Source organism: Sinohyriopsis cumingii, chromosome 17 (assembly GCF_028554795.1).
Source record: "Sinohyriopsis cumingii isolate HCF-2022 chromosome 17, ASM2855479v2, whole genome shotgun sequence".
Lineage (NCBI taxonomy): Eukaryota > Metazoa > Mollusca > Bivalvia > Unionida > Unionidae > Sinohyriopsis > Sinohyriopsis cumingii.
The window spans coordinates 13,347,124-13,366,034 of NC_142977.1; the positions used below are offsets into that span (position 1 = coordinate 13,347,124).

General features: G+C 34.6%; 1 protein-coding gene across 3 annotated transcripts in view; it reads right to left on the reverse strand.

Annotated features, from left to right (window-relative positions):
* LOC149777776 (multiple epidermal growth factor-like domains protein 8) overlaps positions 1-18,911 on the reverse strand; it is a 151,497-nt gene that overhangs the window by 12,216 nt on the left and 120,370 nt on the right. For all 3 annotated transcript variants that reach the window (XM_089938810.1, XM_089938812.1, XM_089938811.1), the window contains exons 25-26: positions 15,015-15,231; positions 404-630 (exon numbers count right to left, since the gene is read on the reverse strand). In XM_089938810.1, the coding sequence (XP_089794936.1) occupies positions 404-630; positions 15,015-15,231 (444 nt within the window). The remainder of the gene's footprint in view (positions 1-403; positions 631-15,014; positions 15,232-18,911) is intronic.

Below are 18,911 nucleotides of genomic sequence, written 5' to 3' on the forward strand. Positions count from 1 at the left end.
GTCTGTACATCTGACCTCTGACCCCCTCAAAATAGATCCCATGCCAAGAAGACAACATTTACACCCTTGTCACATACAGTGAACATAGGGGCAACAAAACCGTAAAGTTTTGTGTTTACACAGGGACAAGAAAACTACAGTGCTTAGTGAATTTTCACACTTGATTTAAGAGATATGGTAACAGACATACAAATGTTCTGAAAATATTCCTTATGTTTTTTTGGTTTTTTTTTAAAGCACGTGGATAATAAAATATCCACGTCATAATGAGTATCAAATATAATGTGTCATAACTTTCTGTATGATTTTACTTTGGTAGGTAATTACTGACACAAACCTGAACCTCGGTGTTATACAATATTTTTGACCACTAAGAAAAATGATAACTGCGCAACAGACCTACCTCCTGTAGTAGTACACTCCACACACATTCCCTTGAATTGCCCTCTGCTCCAGGCGACTCAAGACATGTGGAGCATGTTGTGTGTTTGTAGCATGGATCAGGGCAGGGATCTGGTGGACAAACTTCAAACTTTCTGGCAGGCTCCAATCCCACAAGTGGACGATGCCCTTCACTAAAGCAGTTCCAGTCAGCCACTGGGTAAGCTTCTCTCTCACTCAGACTCTCCGCTATAAATGTGAAAGGTATAATTGTTTGATATGTGGAAAACAATTCTAGTTGATTCATTTTCTGAGGTACTAATTTTACTGATGAATTAGAAATTGATATTTCATACATTTAAGATTTTGTATCATCTGGTTTTAATTCTGTCATTAAAGACAGTATCATATAGTCTGAATTCTGCCATTTAAGACAGTATCATATAGTCTGAATTCTGCCATTTAAGACAGTATCATATAGTCTGAATTCTGCCATTTAAGACTGTATCATATAGTCTGAATTCTGCCATTTAAGACTATCATATAGTCTGAATTCTGTCACTGAAGACTGTATCATATAGTCTGAATTCTGCCATTTAAGACTGTATCATCTGGTTTGAAATCTGTCATTTAATACTGTATCATATTGTCTGAATTCTGCCATTTAAGACAGTATCATATAGTCTGAATTATGCCATTTTAGACAGTATATCATTTGAATTCTGCCATTTAAGACTATCATACAGTCTGAATTCTGCCATTTAAGACCATTTCATATTGTCTGAATTCTGCCATTTTAGACAGTATCATATCGTTTGAATTCTGCCATTTAAGACTGTATTATCTGGTTTGAATTCTGTCATCGAAGACTGTATCATCTGGTTTGAATTCTGTCATTGAAGACTGTATCATATAGTCTGAATTCTGCCATTTAAGACCATTTCATATTGTCTGAATTCTGTCATTTAAAACTGTATCATATTGTCAGAATTCTGCCATTTAAGACAGTATTATCTGGTTTGAATTCTATCCCTTTAAGACTGTATCATCTGGTTTGAATTCTGCCACTTTAAGACTGTATCATATAGTCTGAATTCTGTCATTTAAGCCTGTATCATATTGTCTGAATTCTGCCATTTAAGACTGTATCATATTGTCTGAATTCTGCCATTTAAGATGGTATTATCTGGTTTGAATTCTGTCATTTAAGACTGTATCATATAGTCTGAATTGTCATTTAAGACTGTATCATATTGTCTGAATTCTGCCATTTAAGACCATTTCATATAGTCTGAATTCTGCCATTTAAGACCATTTCATATAGTCTGAATTCTGCCATTTAAGACTGTATCATCTGGTTTGAATTCTGTCACTTTAAGATGCTGAATTGAACATTCAGGTTCTTGTTATAATACTAACTGTTAACTGACCCATGTTTTTTCAGGATAATTTTAGCCATGAAACTGACTGATTCAACGACAATAATAAGCACATACTTGTTGCACCGTTGCTTTGTGTTGACAAAGCATTAATGCCTGAACTGGGCGAAGGCATTTATTACTCAGGTATTACCTCCAAAGATCCCAATAAAATGGTCAGTCTCAAGTGTGTTATATGCCATTTATTCTTCAGTGACAAGAATATCTTATAGTCAAACTTCATTATAACCAGTTCTGACAATGCTCATATTCTGGTGATTGTGGTTATCTGGTTATGAGCATACAGTTCTCAACTAGATGATGCCCCTTTCTGGGGATCAAATGCACCCATCTTCTATCCCCAGATCCGACAGTTCATTCTTTTAGTCCTAAATACTCCCACCCACCTACCCATTTTCTGGGAATATGGCAGGTGTGCATACTGAATTTCAGATCAGCACCTTTTTCAATCAGGACTAACTGGACATCAAAATAAGTCTTTCAATGAAAACCCCGTACAAATATGACTATCCAATCAGGATGATAGGCAATAACAAGTTTTTTTAGATGGCCATATTGGAAGTCTGATTAGCATCCTTTCATTTGGGATCAACTGAACTTGGACCATAATAGTGTGTATGATTCAAGACAGTCTTCAAATTAGTTCGAAAGAAGAGTCAATAACAAACCTGCACTAATGGATGGACAGACAACAGACAGCAGAGACGATGGACGATAGATCACAGGTAACAGGAATCTTATGAGACCTTCTGGTCTATGAACAGAAGAGGTAAAAATTGCAAAATGTCCTGTCATTACCACACTCATACCATTGATATGCTGAGTCAGCTAAGTTTTCTTAGGATTTCAGAACATATCATCTACATCAATTGCTCCATTATATGGATGATTTCAGAACATATTATCTACATCGATTGCTGCATTATATGAATGATTTCAGAACATATTATCTACATCGATTACTGCATTATATGAATGATTTCAGAACATATTATCTACATCGATTACTGCAATATATGAATGATTTCATAACATATTATCTACATCAATTGCTCCATTATATGAATGATTTCATAACATATTATCTACATTGATTACTGCATTATATGAATGATTTCAGAACATATTATCTACATCGATTACTGCATTATATGAATGATTTCAGAACATATTATCTACATCGATTACTGCAATATATGAATGATTTCATAACATATTATCTACATCAATTGCTCCATTATATGAATGATTTCATAACATATTATCTACATTGATTACTGCATGATATGAATGATTTCAGAACATATTATCTACATCGATTACTGCATTATATGGATGATTTCATAACATATTATCTACATTGATTACTGCATGATATGAATGATTTCATAACATATTATCTACATCAATTACTGCATTATATGGATGATTTCATAACATATTATCTAGATCGACTGCTGCAATATATGAATGATTTCAGAACATATTATCTACATCGATTACTGCATTATATGAATGATTTTATAACATATTATCTACATCAATTACTGCATTATATGAATGATTTCGTAACATATTGTCTACATCGATTACTGCATTATATGAATGATTTTATAACATATTATCTACATCAATTACTGCATTATATGAATGATTTCATAACATATTGTCTACATCGATTACTGCATTATATGAATGATTTCAGAACATATTATCTACATCAATTACTGCATTATATGAATGATTTCAGAACATATTATCTACATCAATTACTGCATTATATGAATGATTTCATAACATATTATCTACATCAATTACTGCATTATATGAATGATTTCATAACATATTGTCTACATCGATTACTGCAATATATGAATGATTTCAGAACATATTACCTACATCAATTACTGCATTATATGAATGATTTCAGAACATATTATCTACATCAATTACTGCATTATATGGATGATTTCATATCATATTGGATGATTTCATAACATATTATCATATCGATTACTACAATATATAGATGATTTCAGAACATATTACCTACATCAATTACTGCATTATATGAATGATTTCAGAACATATTATCTAAATCAATTGCTCCATTACATGAATGATTTCAGAACATATTAGCTACATCAATTACTGCATTACATGAATGATTTCAGAACATATTACCTACATCCATTACTGCATTATATGAATGATTTCAGAACATATTACCTACATCGATTACTGCATTATATGAATGATTTCAGAACATATTATCTACATCGATTACTGCAATATATGAATGATTTCATAACATATTGTCTACATCGATTACTGCAATATATGAATGATTACAGAACATATTACCTACATCAATTACTGCATTATATGAATGATTTCAGAACATATTATCTACATCGATTACTGCATTATATGGATGATTTCATAACATATTGGATGATTTCATAACATATTATCTACATCGATTACTACAATATATAGATAATTTCAGAACATATTACCTACATCAATTACTGCATTATATGAATGATTTCAGAACATATTATCTAAATAAATTGCTCCATTACATGAATGATTTCAGAACATATTACCTACATCAATTACTGCATTACATGAATGATTTCAGAACATATTACCTACTTCCATTACTGCATTATATGAACGATTTCAGAACATATTAACTATATCGATTACTGCATTATATGAATGATTTCAGAACATATTATCTACATCGATTACTGCAATATATGAATGATTTCATAACATATTGTCTACATCGATTACTGCAATATATGAATGATTTCAGAACATATTACCTACATCAATTACTGCATTATATGAATGATTTCAGAACATATTATCTACATCGATTACTGCATTATATGAATGATTTCAGAACATATTATCTACATCAATTACTGCATTATATGAATGATTTCAGAACATATTATCTACATCAATTACTGCATTATATGAATGATTTCATAACATATTATCTACATCAATTACTGCATTATATGAATGATTTCATAACATATTGTCTACATCGATTACTGCAATATATGAATGATTTCAGAACATATTACCTACATCAATTACTGCATTATATGAATGATTTCAGAACATATTATCTACATCAATTACTGCATTATATGGATGATTTCATATCATATTGGATGATTTCATAACATATTATCATATCGATTACTACAATATATAGATGATTTCAGAACATATTACCTACATCAATTACTGCATTATATGAATGATTTCAGAACATATTATCTAAATCAATTGCTCCATTACATGAATGATTTCAGAACATATTAGCTACATCAATTACTGCATTACATGAATGATTTCAGAACATATTACCTACATCCATTACTGCATTATATGAATGATTTCAGAACATATTACCTACATCGATTACTGCATTATATGAATGATTTCAGAACATATTATCTACATCGATTACTGCAATATATGAATGATTTCATAACATATTGTCTACATCGATTACTGCAATATATGAATGATTACAGAACATATTACCTACATCAATTACTGCATTATATGAATGATTTCAGAACATATTATCTACATCGATTACTGCATTATATGGATGATTTCATAACATATTGGATGATTTCATAACATATTATCTACATCGATTACTACAATATATAGATAATTTCAGAACATATTACCTACATCAATTACTGCATTATATGAATGATTTCAGAACATATTATCTAAATAAATTGCTCCATTACATGAATGATTTCAGAACATATTACCTACATCAATTACTGCATTACATGAATGATTTCAGAACATATTACCTACTTCCATTACTGCATTATATGAACGATTTCAGAACATATTAACTATATCGATTACTGCATTATATGAATGATTTCAGAACATATTATCTACATCGATTACTGCAATATATGAATGATTTCATAACATATTGTCTACATCGATTACTGCAATATATGAATGATTTCAGAACATATTACCTACATCAATTACTGCATTATATGAATGATTTCAGAACATATTATCTACATCGATTACTGCATTATATGAATGATTTCATAACATATTGGATGATTTCATAACATATTATCTGCATCGATTACTGCAATATATAGATGATTTCAGAACATATTACCTACATCAATTACTGCATTATATGAATGATTTCAGAACATATTATCTACATCAATTACTGCATTATATGAATGATTTCATAACATATTATCTACATCGATTACTGCAATATATGAATGATTTCTTAACATACTATCTACATCGACTGCTGCAATATATGAATGATTTCATAACATATTATCTACATCAATTACTGCATCATATGAATGATTTCATAACATATTATCTACATCGATTACTGCATGATATGGATGATTTCATAACATATTACCTACATCAATTACTGCATTATATGAATGATTTCAGAACATATTATCTACATCAATTACTGCATTATATGAATGATTTCTGAACATATTACCTACATCAATTACTGCATTTTATGAATGATTTCAGAACATATTATCTACATCAATTACTGCATTATATGAATGATTTCAGAACATATTATCTACATCGATTACTGCATTATATGGATGATTTCATAACATATTGGATGATTTCATAACATATTATCTACATCGATTAATGCAATATATAGATGATTTCAGAACATATTACCTACATCAATTACTGCATTATATGAATGATTTCAGAACATATTATCTACATCAATTACTGCAATATATGAATGATTTCAGAACATATTACCTACATCAATTACTGCATTATATGAATGATTTCAGAACATATTATCTACATCAATTACTGCAATATATGAATGATTTCATAACATATTATCTACATCGATTACTGCATTATATGAATGATTTCAGAACATATTATCTACATCAATTACTGCATTATATGAATGATTTCAGAACATATTATCTACATCGATTACTGCAATATATGAATGATTTCATAAAATATTATCTACATCGATTACTGCATTATATGGATGATTTCATAACATATTACCTACATCAATTGCTGCATTATATGGATGATTTCAGAACATATTACCTACATCAGTTACTGCATTATATGAATGATTTCAGAACATATTATCTACATCGATTACTGCATTATATGGATGATTTCATAACATATTATCTACATCGATTACTGCAACATATGGATGATTTCAGAACATATTACCTACATCGATTACTGCATTATATGAATGATTTCAGAACATATTATCAACATCAATTGCTCCATTATATGAATGATTTCAGAGCATATTATCTACATCGATTGCTGCATTATATGAATGATTTCATAACATATTATCTACATCGACTGCTGCAATATATGAATGATTCAGAACATATTATCTACAACAGTTGCTGGAGAATGTGGAAGATCATTCAGTGCATGGTTCTTGAAAACTTAACCATTTCACATTAAAATCTCTTATGCTTTTGCACCATACAAGATCTGTTTCAAAACTGGATGTGTATAATGGTATAGATCACAGTAATTCTTTGGGATCCAGGACATGGAATGGCCTCCCTCTCTAGATGTACAATCAATTACTAACCTTCAAATGTTAAGACTTTTGTTGTTGTTATTCTAGGGTTTAACGCCATTTTTCAGCACAAGATAGACTATACATGGCAGCCAGTATAACTGGTGGAGGAAGAACCCTGGCAAACCCAGGAAAGAACCACTGACCCACGAGAAGCTACTGGCAGGCTTTCCCAAGTACCCACGCTAGCCGAGCCTTGGACTCAAACAATGTTAAGACTAGATGTACAATCCATTACTAACCTTCTTCAAATGTTAAGACTAGATGTACAATCCATCACTAACCTTCAAATGTTAAGACTAGATGTACAATCCATCACTAACCTTCTTCAAATGTTAAGACTAGATGTACAATCCATTACTAACCTTCAAATGTTAAGAAAGAATGTTTCCATTATACAGGATCCTGTGGTAAATGCTGTTAATGTTTTTGTTTTTAAATCAATGTAGCTATTTTATGTGATGTGTATGTTCTACATAAGCACCATCTCTGCATCTGATATTGCTTGTATTTTCCTTTGTGTATTCTCCACACTTTGTCCTCTATGTTTAAGTTTTGGTCTTCTTATTTAATGTCCAGTTTGCATTTTTATTTTGTACTGTTATCCTGTTCATGTCTCACTTTGATATTTGTTTTATGGACCTTTGAGAAATAACTCTTTTGCAACTGATAATGCTCATTTCATATCAGGGAATGAATGAAACAAAGTGAACACAAATGATTGTGTAATAATAAACATGAAGGCCAGGGCCTGATTATTAAGGTCAGGGCCTGATTATTAAGAGCAGGGCCTGATTATTAAGGCCACAACCAAACTGTTGATGTTGGTACTGCCAGTAGAAAAGTGACTGCTATCACATTTCACACTATTGTGGCCCCACAAAGCATAAGGATTTTTAATAAAAGTTTATCAAGATCTGTCCAACAGAACTGTCTTCAGTCTTCATCTACTTCAAACTCAGTGAAATTCATTATATGAAGATCTCTAAACCATCTGGCCTGGCCTCAGGTTCATTACAGTGAGATCTCTAAACCATCTGGCCTGGCCTCAGGTTCATTACACTGTGATCTCTAAACCATCTGGCCTGGCCTGAGGTTCATTACACTGTGATCTCTAAACCATCTGGCCTGGCCTCAGGTTCATTACACTGAGATCTCAAAACCATCTTGCCTGGCCTTAGATTCACTTTGCTGAGATCTCTAAACCATATACCATGACCTCAGGTTCACAAAACTGTGATCTCTAAACTCTCTTGCCTGGCCACAGGTTCCCTATACTGAGATCTCTAAACGATATTGCTTGGCCCCAGATTCACTAAATACTGATCTCAAAACCAAACTGCTTGGCCCCAGATTCACTAAACTGAGATCTCAAAACCAAACTGCTTGGCCCCATATTCACTAAATTGAGATCATGAAACCATATTGCTAGGCCCTAGGTTCATTATACTGAGATCTCTAAACCATCTTGTTCACTATATTGAGATCTTTAAACCATGTTTCTTAGCCCCAGGTTTACTACAGTGAGATCTCTGAACCTTATTTCTTGGCCTCAGTTTCCCAAAAATGAGATCTTTAAACAATCTTGCCTTTGCACTAGGTTCACTATACTGAGTTCTCTAAGCCATCCTGCATTGCTTGCAATCCACTATACTGAGTTCTCTAAGCCATACTGCATTGCTTGAGATCCACTATACTGAGTTCTCTAAGCCATCCTGCATTGCTTGAGATCCACTATACTGAGTTCTCTAAGCCATACTGCATTGCTTGAGATCCACTATACTGAGTTCTCTAAGCCATCCTGCATTGCTTGAGATCCACTATACTGAGTTCTCTAAGCCATCCTGCGTTGCTTGAGATCCACTATACTGAGTTCTCTAAGCCATACTGCATTGCTTGAGATCCACTATACTGAGTTCTCTAAGCCATCCTGCGTTGCTTGAGATCCACTATACTGAGTTCTCTAAGCCATCCTGCCTTGCTTGAGATCCATTACACTGAGTTCTCTAAGCCATCCTGCCTTGCTTCAGATCCACTATACTGAGTTCTCTAAGCCATACCGCATTGCTTGAGATCCATTATACTGAGTTCTCTAAGCCATCCTGCATTGCTTGAGATCCATTATACTGAGTTCTCTAAGCCATCCTGCATTGCTTGAGATCCATTATACTGAGTTCTCTAAGCTATACTGCATTGCATGAGATCCACTATACTGAGTTCTCTAAGCCATACTGCATTGCCTGAGATCCACTATACTGAGTTCTCTAAGCCATACTGCATTGCTTGAGATCCATTATACTGAGTTCTCTAAGCCATACTGCATTGCATGAGATCCACTATACTGAGTTCTCTAAGCCATCCTGCATTGCTTGAGATCCACTATACTGAGTTCTCTAAGCCATCCTGCATTGCTTGAGATCCATTATACTGAGTTCTCTAAGCCATCCTGCATTGCATGAGATCCACTATACTGAGTTCTCTAAGCCATACTACACTGCTTGAGATCCATTATACTGAGTTCTCTAAGCCATCCTGCATTGCTTGAGATCCATTATACTGAGTTCTCTAAGCCATCCTGCATTGCTTGAGATCCATTATACTGAGTTCTCTAAGCCATCCTGCATTGCTTGAGATCCATTATACTGAGTTCTCTAAGCTATACTGCATTGCATGAGATCCACTATACTGAGTTCTCTAAGCCATACTGCATTGCTTGAGATCCATTATACTGAGTTCTCTAAGCCATCCTGCATTGCATGAGATCCACTATACTGAGTTCTCTAAGCCATACTGCACTGCTTGAGATCCATTATACTGAGTTCTCTAAGCCATCCTGCATTGCTTGAGATCCATTATACTGAGTTCTCTAAGCCATACTGCATTGCTTGAGATCCATTATACTGAGTTCTCTAAGCCATCCTGCCTTGCTTGAGATCCATTATACTGAGTTCTCTAAGCCATACTGCATTGCTTGAGATCCACTATACTGAGTTCTCTAAGCCATACTGCATTGCTTGAGATCCACTATACTGAGTTCTCTAAGCCATCCTGCATTGCTTGAGATCCATTATACTGAGTTCTCTAAGCCATCCTGCATTGCTTGAGATCCACTATACTGAGTTCTCTAAGCCATACTGCTTTGCTTGAGATCCATTATACTGAGTTCTCTAAGCCATACTGCCTTGCTTGAGATCCATTATAATGAGTTCTCTAAGCCATCCTGCATTGCTTGAGATCCATTATACTGAGTTCTCTAAGCCATCCTGCATTGCTTCAGATCCATTATACTGAGTTCTCTAAGCCATACTGGGTTGCTTCAGATCCATTATACTGAGTTCTCTAAGCCATACTGGGTTGCTTAAAATCCATTATACTGAGTTCTCTAAGCCATCCTGCATTGTTTGAGATCCATTATACTGAGTTCTCTAAGCCATACTGCATTGCTTGAGATCCACTATACTGAGTTCTCTAAGCTATCCTGCATTGCTTGAGATCCACTATACTGAGTTCTCTAAGCCATCCTGCATTGCTTGAGATCCATTACACTGAGTTCTCTAAGCCATCCTGCATTGCTTGAGATCCATTACACTGAGTTCTCTAAGCCATCCTGCATTGCTTGAGATCCATTATACTGAGTTCTCTAAGCCATACTGCATTGCATGAGATCCACTATACTGAGTTCTCTAAGCCATACTGCATTGCATGAGATCCACTATACTGAGTTCTCTAAGCCATCCTGCATTGCTTGAGATCCATTATACTGAGTTCTCTAAGCCATCCTGCATTGCTTGAGATCCATTATACTGAGTTCTCTAAGACATACTGCATTGCTTGAGATCCACTATACTGAGTTCTCTAAGCCATACTGCATTGCTTGAGATTCACTATACTGAGATCTCTAAGCCATCCTGTATTGTTTGAGATCGATTATACTGAGTTCTCTAAGCCATCCAATGTGATCCAGTTCAAACTGGATTGAATGATGCATCCATGATATCACGATGCAAGCTTTGTGTGTGTTGAACAAAATTGATGCTACCTTGTTATCTGTTATGATGAGAGCTAACATCTTCTTTTCTCAACCCATTTACCTTGCACCACTGTTAAAACATATGGCGATCAAAAAAAAATTATGGATGTTTTTTTAAATAACAGTTAAGGTGCACAGCATTCAAAGATCAGGAATAAATACACTTTGGTTAAACTATATTTGTAATAAATTTTAGAAAAACAATATTCAAGACAAGTTAATTCACCTACATGATTGACCATGTTATCATGTGCTTCAGACATTCACAGCCCCTAAGCGATGTGTTTCCAGGACTCATCAAGGAATTTTTTATGTGCGTTCAAACATTTTCAGGGAGAATTTTAGTTAGCAAAATTTAACTGTCTCTATCTTCTGCTTTATCACTACATAAACATTATAGATATAAATGACAAAGAAACAAGAGTCCCTCAGGGATTCTGATGTTAATGCTGATCAAACAGAATTTCCAAGAATTGAAGACAACTTCTTCTTTTCAACTGCTGATTGTTGACACTATCTCTGATATTCCTTAGCAATAAGATTTTCAAATCTGTAATTAGTAAAAGATCATTTGGGACAAACAAGACATCATTATCAGATATTCTGGTAAAAACTCCATGCCAATATAACCACATATTCTGAAGGAAAAGAAATAAGGTTTTCAAGATGGCCATCAAGAAAGCTTTATTTGCATTTATGGCAAACTTGTGCTAAGTAAGAGATGTATGACATAAGCTCCTCTGATTTAAACAAAAATACAGCCATTAAATTAACATACTACCCCATTAAATTAGCATACTATCCCATTAAAGTAACATACTACCCCATTAAATTAGCATACTATCCCATTAAAGTAACATACTACCCCATAAAAATAACATACTACCCCATTAACATACTACCCCAGACCATTAAATTAACATACTAGCCCATTAAATTAACATATTACCTCATTAATTTTAACACACTACCCCATTAAATTAACATACTACCCCAGACCATTAAATTAACATACTAGCCCATTAAATTAACATATTACCCCATTAATTTTAACATACTACCCCATTAAATTAACATACTACCCCAGACCATTAAATTAACATACTAGCCCATTAAATTAACATATTACCCCATTAATTTTAACATACTACCCCATTAAATTAACATACTACCCGAGACCATTCATTTTATTACCATTAAATTAACATACTACCCCAGACCATTAAATTAACATACCACCCTATTAATTTTAACATACTACCCCATTCAATTTAATACTACCCCAGACCATTAAATTAACATACTACCCCAGACCATTAAATTAACATACTACCCTATTAATTTTAACATACTACCCCATTAAATTAACATACTACCCCAGATCATTAAATTAACATACTACCCCAGACCATTAAATTAACATACCACCCCATTCAATTTAATACTACCCCAGACCATTAAATTAACATACTACCCTATTAATTTTAACATACTACCCCATTAAATTAACATACTACCCCAGACCATTAAATTAACATACCACCCCAGACCTTTAAATTAACATACTACCCCAGACCATTAAATTAACATACCACCCCATTCAATTTAATACTACCCCAGACCATTAAATTAACATACTACCCAGATCATTAAATTAACATACTACCCCAGACCATTAAATTAACATATTACCCCATTAAATTCAGATACTACCCCATTAATTTTAACATACTACCCAGACCATTAAATTAACATACTATCCCAGACCATTAAATTAACATACCATCCCATTCAATGTAATACTACCCCAGACCATTAAATTAACATACTACCCCAGACCATTAAATTAACATACCACCCCATTCAATTTAATACTACCCCAGACCATTAAATTAACATACTACCCCATTCAATTTACACACTACCCAAGATCATTAAATTAACATACTACCCCAGACCATTAAATTAACATACCACCCCATTCAATTTAATACTACCCCAGACCATTAAATTAACATACTACCCCATTCAATTTAATACTACCCCAGACCATTAAATTAACATACCACCCCATTCAATTTAATACTACCCCAGACCATTAAATTAACATACTACCCCATTCAATTTACATACTACCCAAGATCATTAAATTAACATACTACCCCAGACCATTAAATTAACATACCACCCCATTCAATTTAATACTACCCCAGACCATTAAATTAACATACCATCCCATTCAATTTACATACTACCCCAGACCATTAAATTAACATACTACCCCAGACCATTAAATTAACATACCACCCCATTCAATTTAATACTACCCCAGACCATTAAATTAACACACTACCCCATTCAATTTACATACTACCCAAGACCATTAAATTAACATACTACCCCAGTGAGTAACTACCTGTGTCATCTATTTGATCCAACTGGTTTTATCCCATATGAATTATTTATTTATTCATTATTTTTGTAAAATATATCAATAACAAACATTCTGCATTTCTAAATTTAAAATGTGATACATTAAATTCAATTTAAAGATTTTTATTCCCGCCAATAAATTCAAATATTTGGAAAATTTCAAAGACTTTTTAAACAAATTCAAGGATTTTTCAAGGATGTAACCATCATTCTGGCAGCCTAAGTGGTTAGAGCATCCAGCTCCAGTGCAGGAAGTCAAGACTTATAAAAATGGTACCAGCAGCTGCCTCGTTTAGTGCTCAGCATTAAAAGGTTAGTGAAGGGACCAATTGGCCTGGTGTCAGGATAATGTGACTGGGTGTGACATGATGCCACCTGTCTGTGGCATGATGCCCAGTGGTAGGTATCATTATAAACATGAAACTACAGATATGATGGAGATAGGACTAAAATTGTTAAAGGTATGTTAAAAATCCAAATCACACACACACACACACACACACAGATGTAACCAACTTTTTAAAATTCAAGGAATTTTCAGGGTACCAGTAGCCCTTCAAAAACAAGATTGTTTCAAGGTTGCACAACTATTAGTTCAGCTGTGAAACAGACTACTCACATGTAAAAATGGATTATGGTGCAAATAAAATTGCATATGCAAGTACCATTTAATTTGTAATCATTAATCATTCATGTAATTATCAAGCATTTATGTAATTATTAAGCATTTATGCTAATTTTCTACTCAATACATTAAAATTCATAAACTCATCAAGGGCAGACATTTTACAATTTTCACCCACCAATTCTATGATGGTCACCATTAACATGGAATGATGTAAATGGACCAAAAAAAAAACACCAAATACTCTACCATTGTCACTCGCTGGGGCATTTCAATGTCCAAAATGGTCCAGTCCAATACTGTCCTATACAAGGATTACTAAACAGCTAGACAACAATGAATTAATGGACACAATACTCACTACTATCTGAACTTGTAAGTATTTAGTACTGGAAAATAACTTGGAGACAGGTATAATGCAATTACTTTACTCACTTTTTCTATTGAAATTTCTGGTCCACATGCATTTGAGTCCTACACATGCATTACATGTTGTGGCTGCACACGTTTGGTCAATGCATTCAGATGCATTAGTTATCTCCCTTTGTGGGATTGTCTTTCCTGAAGGAGTCTTGCACTGGAGATATTTCTCACAGTTGTCATCTTTAGCAACACAATGGCCTCCTGGACAGTTGCTGCACCATTTGCAAACCTGGTAATTGCACATACAAAATTTAAAAGCTTAAATAAACATGATCATCATCATCCGTAAATACCCAGTATGTCTCATCCTTCTTGCACGATGATATACATGTACTGCAAAATCAGAAATATTTGGAGTATACTTAATTTTGACATTCTTCATGGGTAATGAACATCCATGACATTTAATCCACTATAAAAAATGTTACTGTTTATTGGATATTGAGATAAAATGTCCGATCCTCCCCTCCAAATATTACCCCACTAAACAGTCTGTCAGAGATTCCGCTACTGCTATTAACCCCTCTAAATGGTCTGTCAGCAATTCTATTGCCCCTTCTAAATGGTCTGTCAGCGATTCTGCTATTAACTCCACTAAACGGTCTGTCAGAGATTCCACTATTGCCTCCACTAAATGGTTTGTCAGAGATTCCGCTACTGCTATTAACCCCACTAAATGGTCTGTCAGCGATTCTGCTATTTCCCCCTCTAAATGGTCTGTCAGCGATTCTGCTATTAACCCCATTAAATGGTCTGTCAGCGATTCTGCTATTACCCCCACTAAATGGTCTGTCAGAGATTCTGATATTAACCCCACTAAATGGTCTGTCAGAGATTCTCCTATTTCCCCCTCTAAATGGTCTGTCAGAGATTCCGATATTACCCCCACTAAATGGTCTGAAAGAGATTCTGCTATTACCCTCACTAAATGGTCTGTCAGAGATTCTGCTATTAACCTCACTAAATGGTCTGAAAGAGATTCTGCTATTACCCCCACTAAATGGTCTGTCAGAGATTCTGCTATTAACTCCACTAAATGGTCTGAAACAGATTCTGCTATTACCCCCACTAACTGGTCTGTCAGAGATTCTGCTATTACCCCCACTAAATGGTCTGTCAGAGATTCTGCTATTACCCCCACTAAATGATCTGTCAGAGATTCTGCTATTACCCCCACTAAATGGTCTGTCAGAGATTCCGCTATTACCCCTACTAAAAGCTCTGTCAGAGATTCTGCTATTACCCCCACTAAATGGTCTATCAGAGATTCCACTATTACCCCCACTAAATGGTCTGTCAGAGATTCTGCTATTACTCCCACTAAATGGTCTGTCAGAGATTCTGCTATTACCCCCACTAAAAGGTCTGTCAGAGATTCTGCTATTACCCCTACTAAATGGTCTGAAAGAGATTCTGCTATTACCCCCACTAAATGGTCTGTCAGAGATTCCACTATTACCCCCACTAAATGGTCTGTCAGCGATTCCACTATTACCCCCACTAAATGGTCTGTCAGAGATTCTATTACCCCCACTAAATGGTCTGTCAGCGATTCTGCTTTTAACCCCACTAAATGGTCTGTCAGAGATTCTGCTATTACCCCCACTAAATGGTCTGTCAGAGATTCCACTATTACCCCCACTAAATGGTCTGTCAGCAATTCCACTATTACCCCCACTAAATGGTCTGTCAGCGATTCCACTATTACCCCCACTAAATGGTCTGTCAGAGATTCTGCTATTACCCCCACTAAATGGTCTGAAAGAGATTCTGCTATTACCCCCACTAAATGGTCTGTCAGAGATTCCACTATTACCCCCACTAAATGGTCTGTCAGCGATTCCACTATTACCCCCACTAAATGGTCTGTCAGAGATTCTGCTATTACCCCCACTAAATGGTCTGTCAGCGATTCTGCTTTTAACCCCACTAAATGGTCTGTCAGAGATTCTGCTATTACCCCCACTAAATGGTCTGTCAGAGATTCCACTATTACCCCCACTAAATGGTCTGTCAGCAATTCCACTATTACCCCCACTAAATGGTCTGTCAGCGATTCCACTATTACCCCCACTAAATGGTCTGTCAGAGATTCTGCTATTACTCCCACTAAATGGTCTGTCAGAGATTCCACTATTACCCCCACTAAATGGTCTGTCAACAATTCCACTATTACCCCCACTAAATGGTCTGTCAGCGATTCTGCTTTTAACCCCACTAAATGGTCTGAAAGAGATTCTGCTATTAACCCCACTAAATGGTCTGTCAGAGATTCCACTATTACCCCCACTAAATGGTCTGAAAGAGATTCTGCTAGGGCTGCACAGCTACCAGCACTTTGTACCAGCAAGGACAGAAAAAGTCGATACAAGGACTAATTTAATTGTCAACTGCACAAAGTAGCAACAATGTAAAAAATACTTTAAAAAAAGAAAATGAAGTGAATGTGATTCTGACCTTCACGAGAGCTGTGTTCATACAAAACATCGCAAATCAACACCACTAGAGTAGTGTAATCCCTAGTCCAAGTTTCCCTAGACCCTTCCCACCCTATTTTAGATATTTTTACATCTATGTTGGGATGTGGGGTCGAAACTAACTGCCTACTGAAAAGTTAGCAGTTGCTGCCACGGCATGGTGGCAGAATAGGGTAGCTGCTTACTAATGTTTATAGCAAACTTAAACAACCTTATATAAAGCCATGCTTGCATGAAATAGACAGGAACCCAATTTATTTTCTCATATTGTTGTGTCTTTAATCTACCAACTGATGAAACAAGTGTTGATGAAGTATGACCTGCTATTCGCCATTTGCAATGTTTGTCACCTGACTAAAAAAATTACGCAACCTACAAATGTCCATGACATCTGAGGCCAAATAGTTACATGATGTCAATATTAAACCCTTTTCCAATTCTGTTGTATAAAAAAATTTAAAAAATTAGGCGAAAGTCACAGGTTCGAAAAAAATAACTAAAGCATATTCAATTCTCCATATATTTATTCCAAGAACAATGACCATAAAAGAAAGAAAGAAATAATGAATGAAACGTAAAACCAAAACAAGATGATTAGATAATTACCAAATGCAGTATATGAAAGCACAAAGTAAATAAAACAAAAGTGACTAATGAACAAGATATTTTGCTGCAAAGATCAATTATCTATTTATTTAGTACTACATACATACATACATACATTTAACTTGCATATGTCAGGAACTAAAATACATTGGGAGTAAAATAAAACAATAACAGATGTTCTTTTTCAACAGAGGTTGTAGTATTCTTATGTGTCCAAACAATAAAGCTATCTTCTGAACCAGCATTGACCACTGACCAAGCAATGTGACTATTTAAAACAGCACTAACCATACAATAAAACTATCTTCTGAACCAGGATTGACCAGTGACCAAGCAATGTGACTATTTAAAACAGCACTGATCATACAACAGAATTATCTTCTGACCCTGCAGAGACCATGACCAAGCAATGTGACTATTTAAAACAGCACTGATCATACAAAGAAACTATATTCTGAACCTGCAGAGATCATTGACCAAGCAATGTGACTATTAAAAACAGCACTGATCATACAAAAAAACTATCTTCTGAACCTGCAGAGACCACTGACCAAGCAATGTGACTAATTAAAACAGCACTGATCATACAAAAAAACTATCTTCTGAACCTGCAGAGACCACTGACCAAGCAATGTGACTAATTAAAACAGCAATGATCATACAATAGAACTATCTTCTGACCCTGCAGAGACCAGTGACCAAGCAATGTGACTATTAAAAACAGCAATGATCACACAATAGAACTATCTTCTGACTCTGCAGAGACCAGTGACCAAGCAATGTGACTATTTAAAACAGCACTGATCATACAAAAAACTATCTTCTG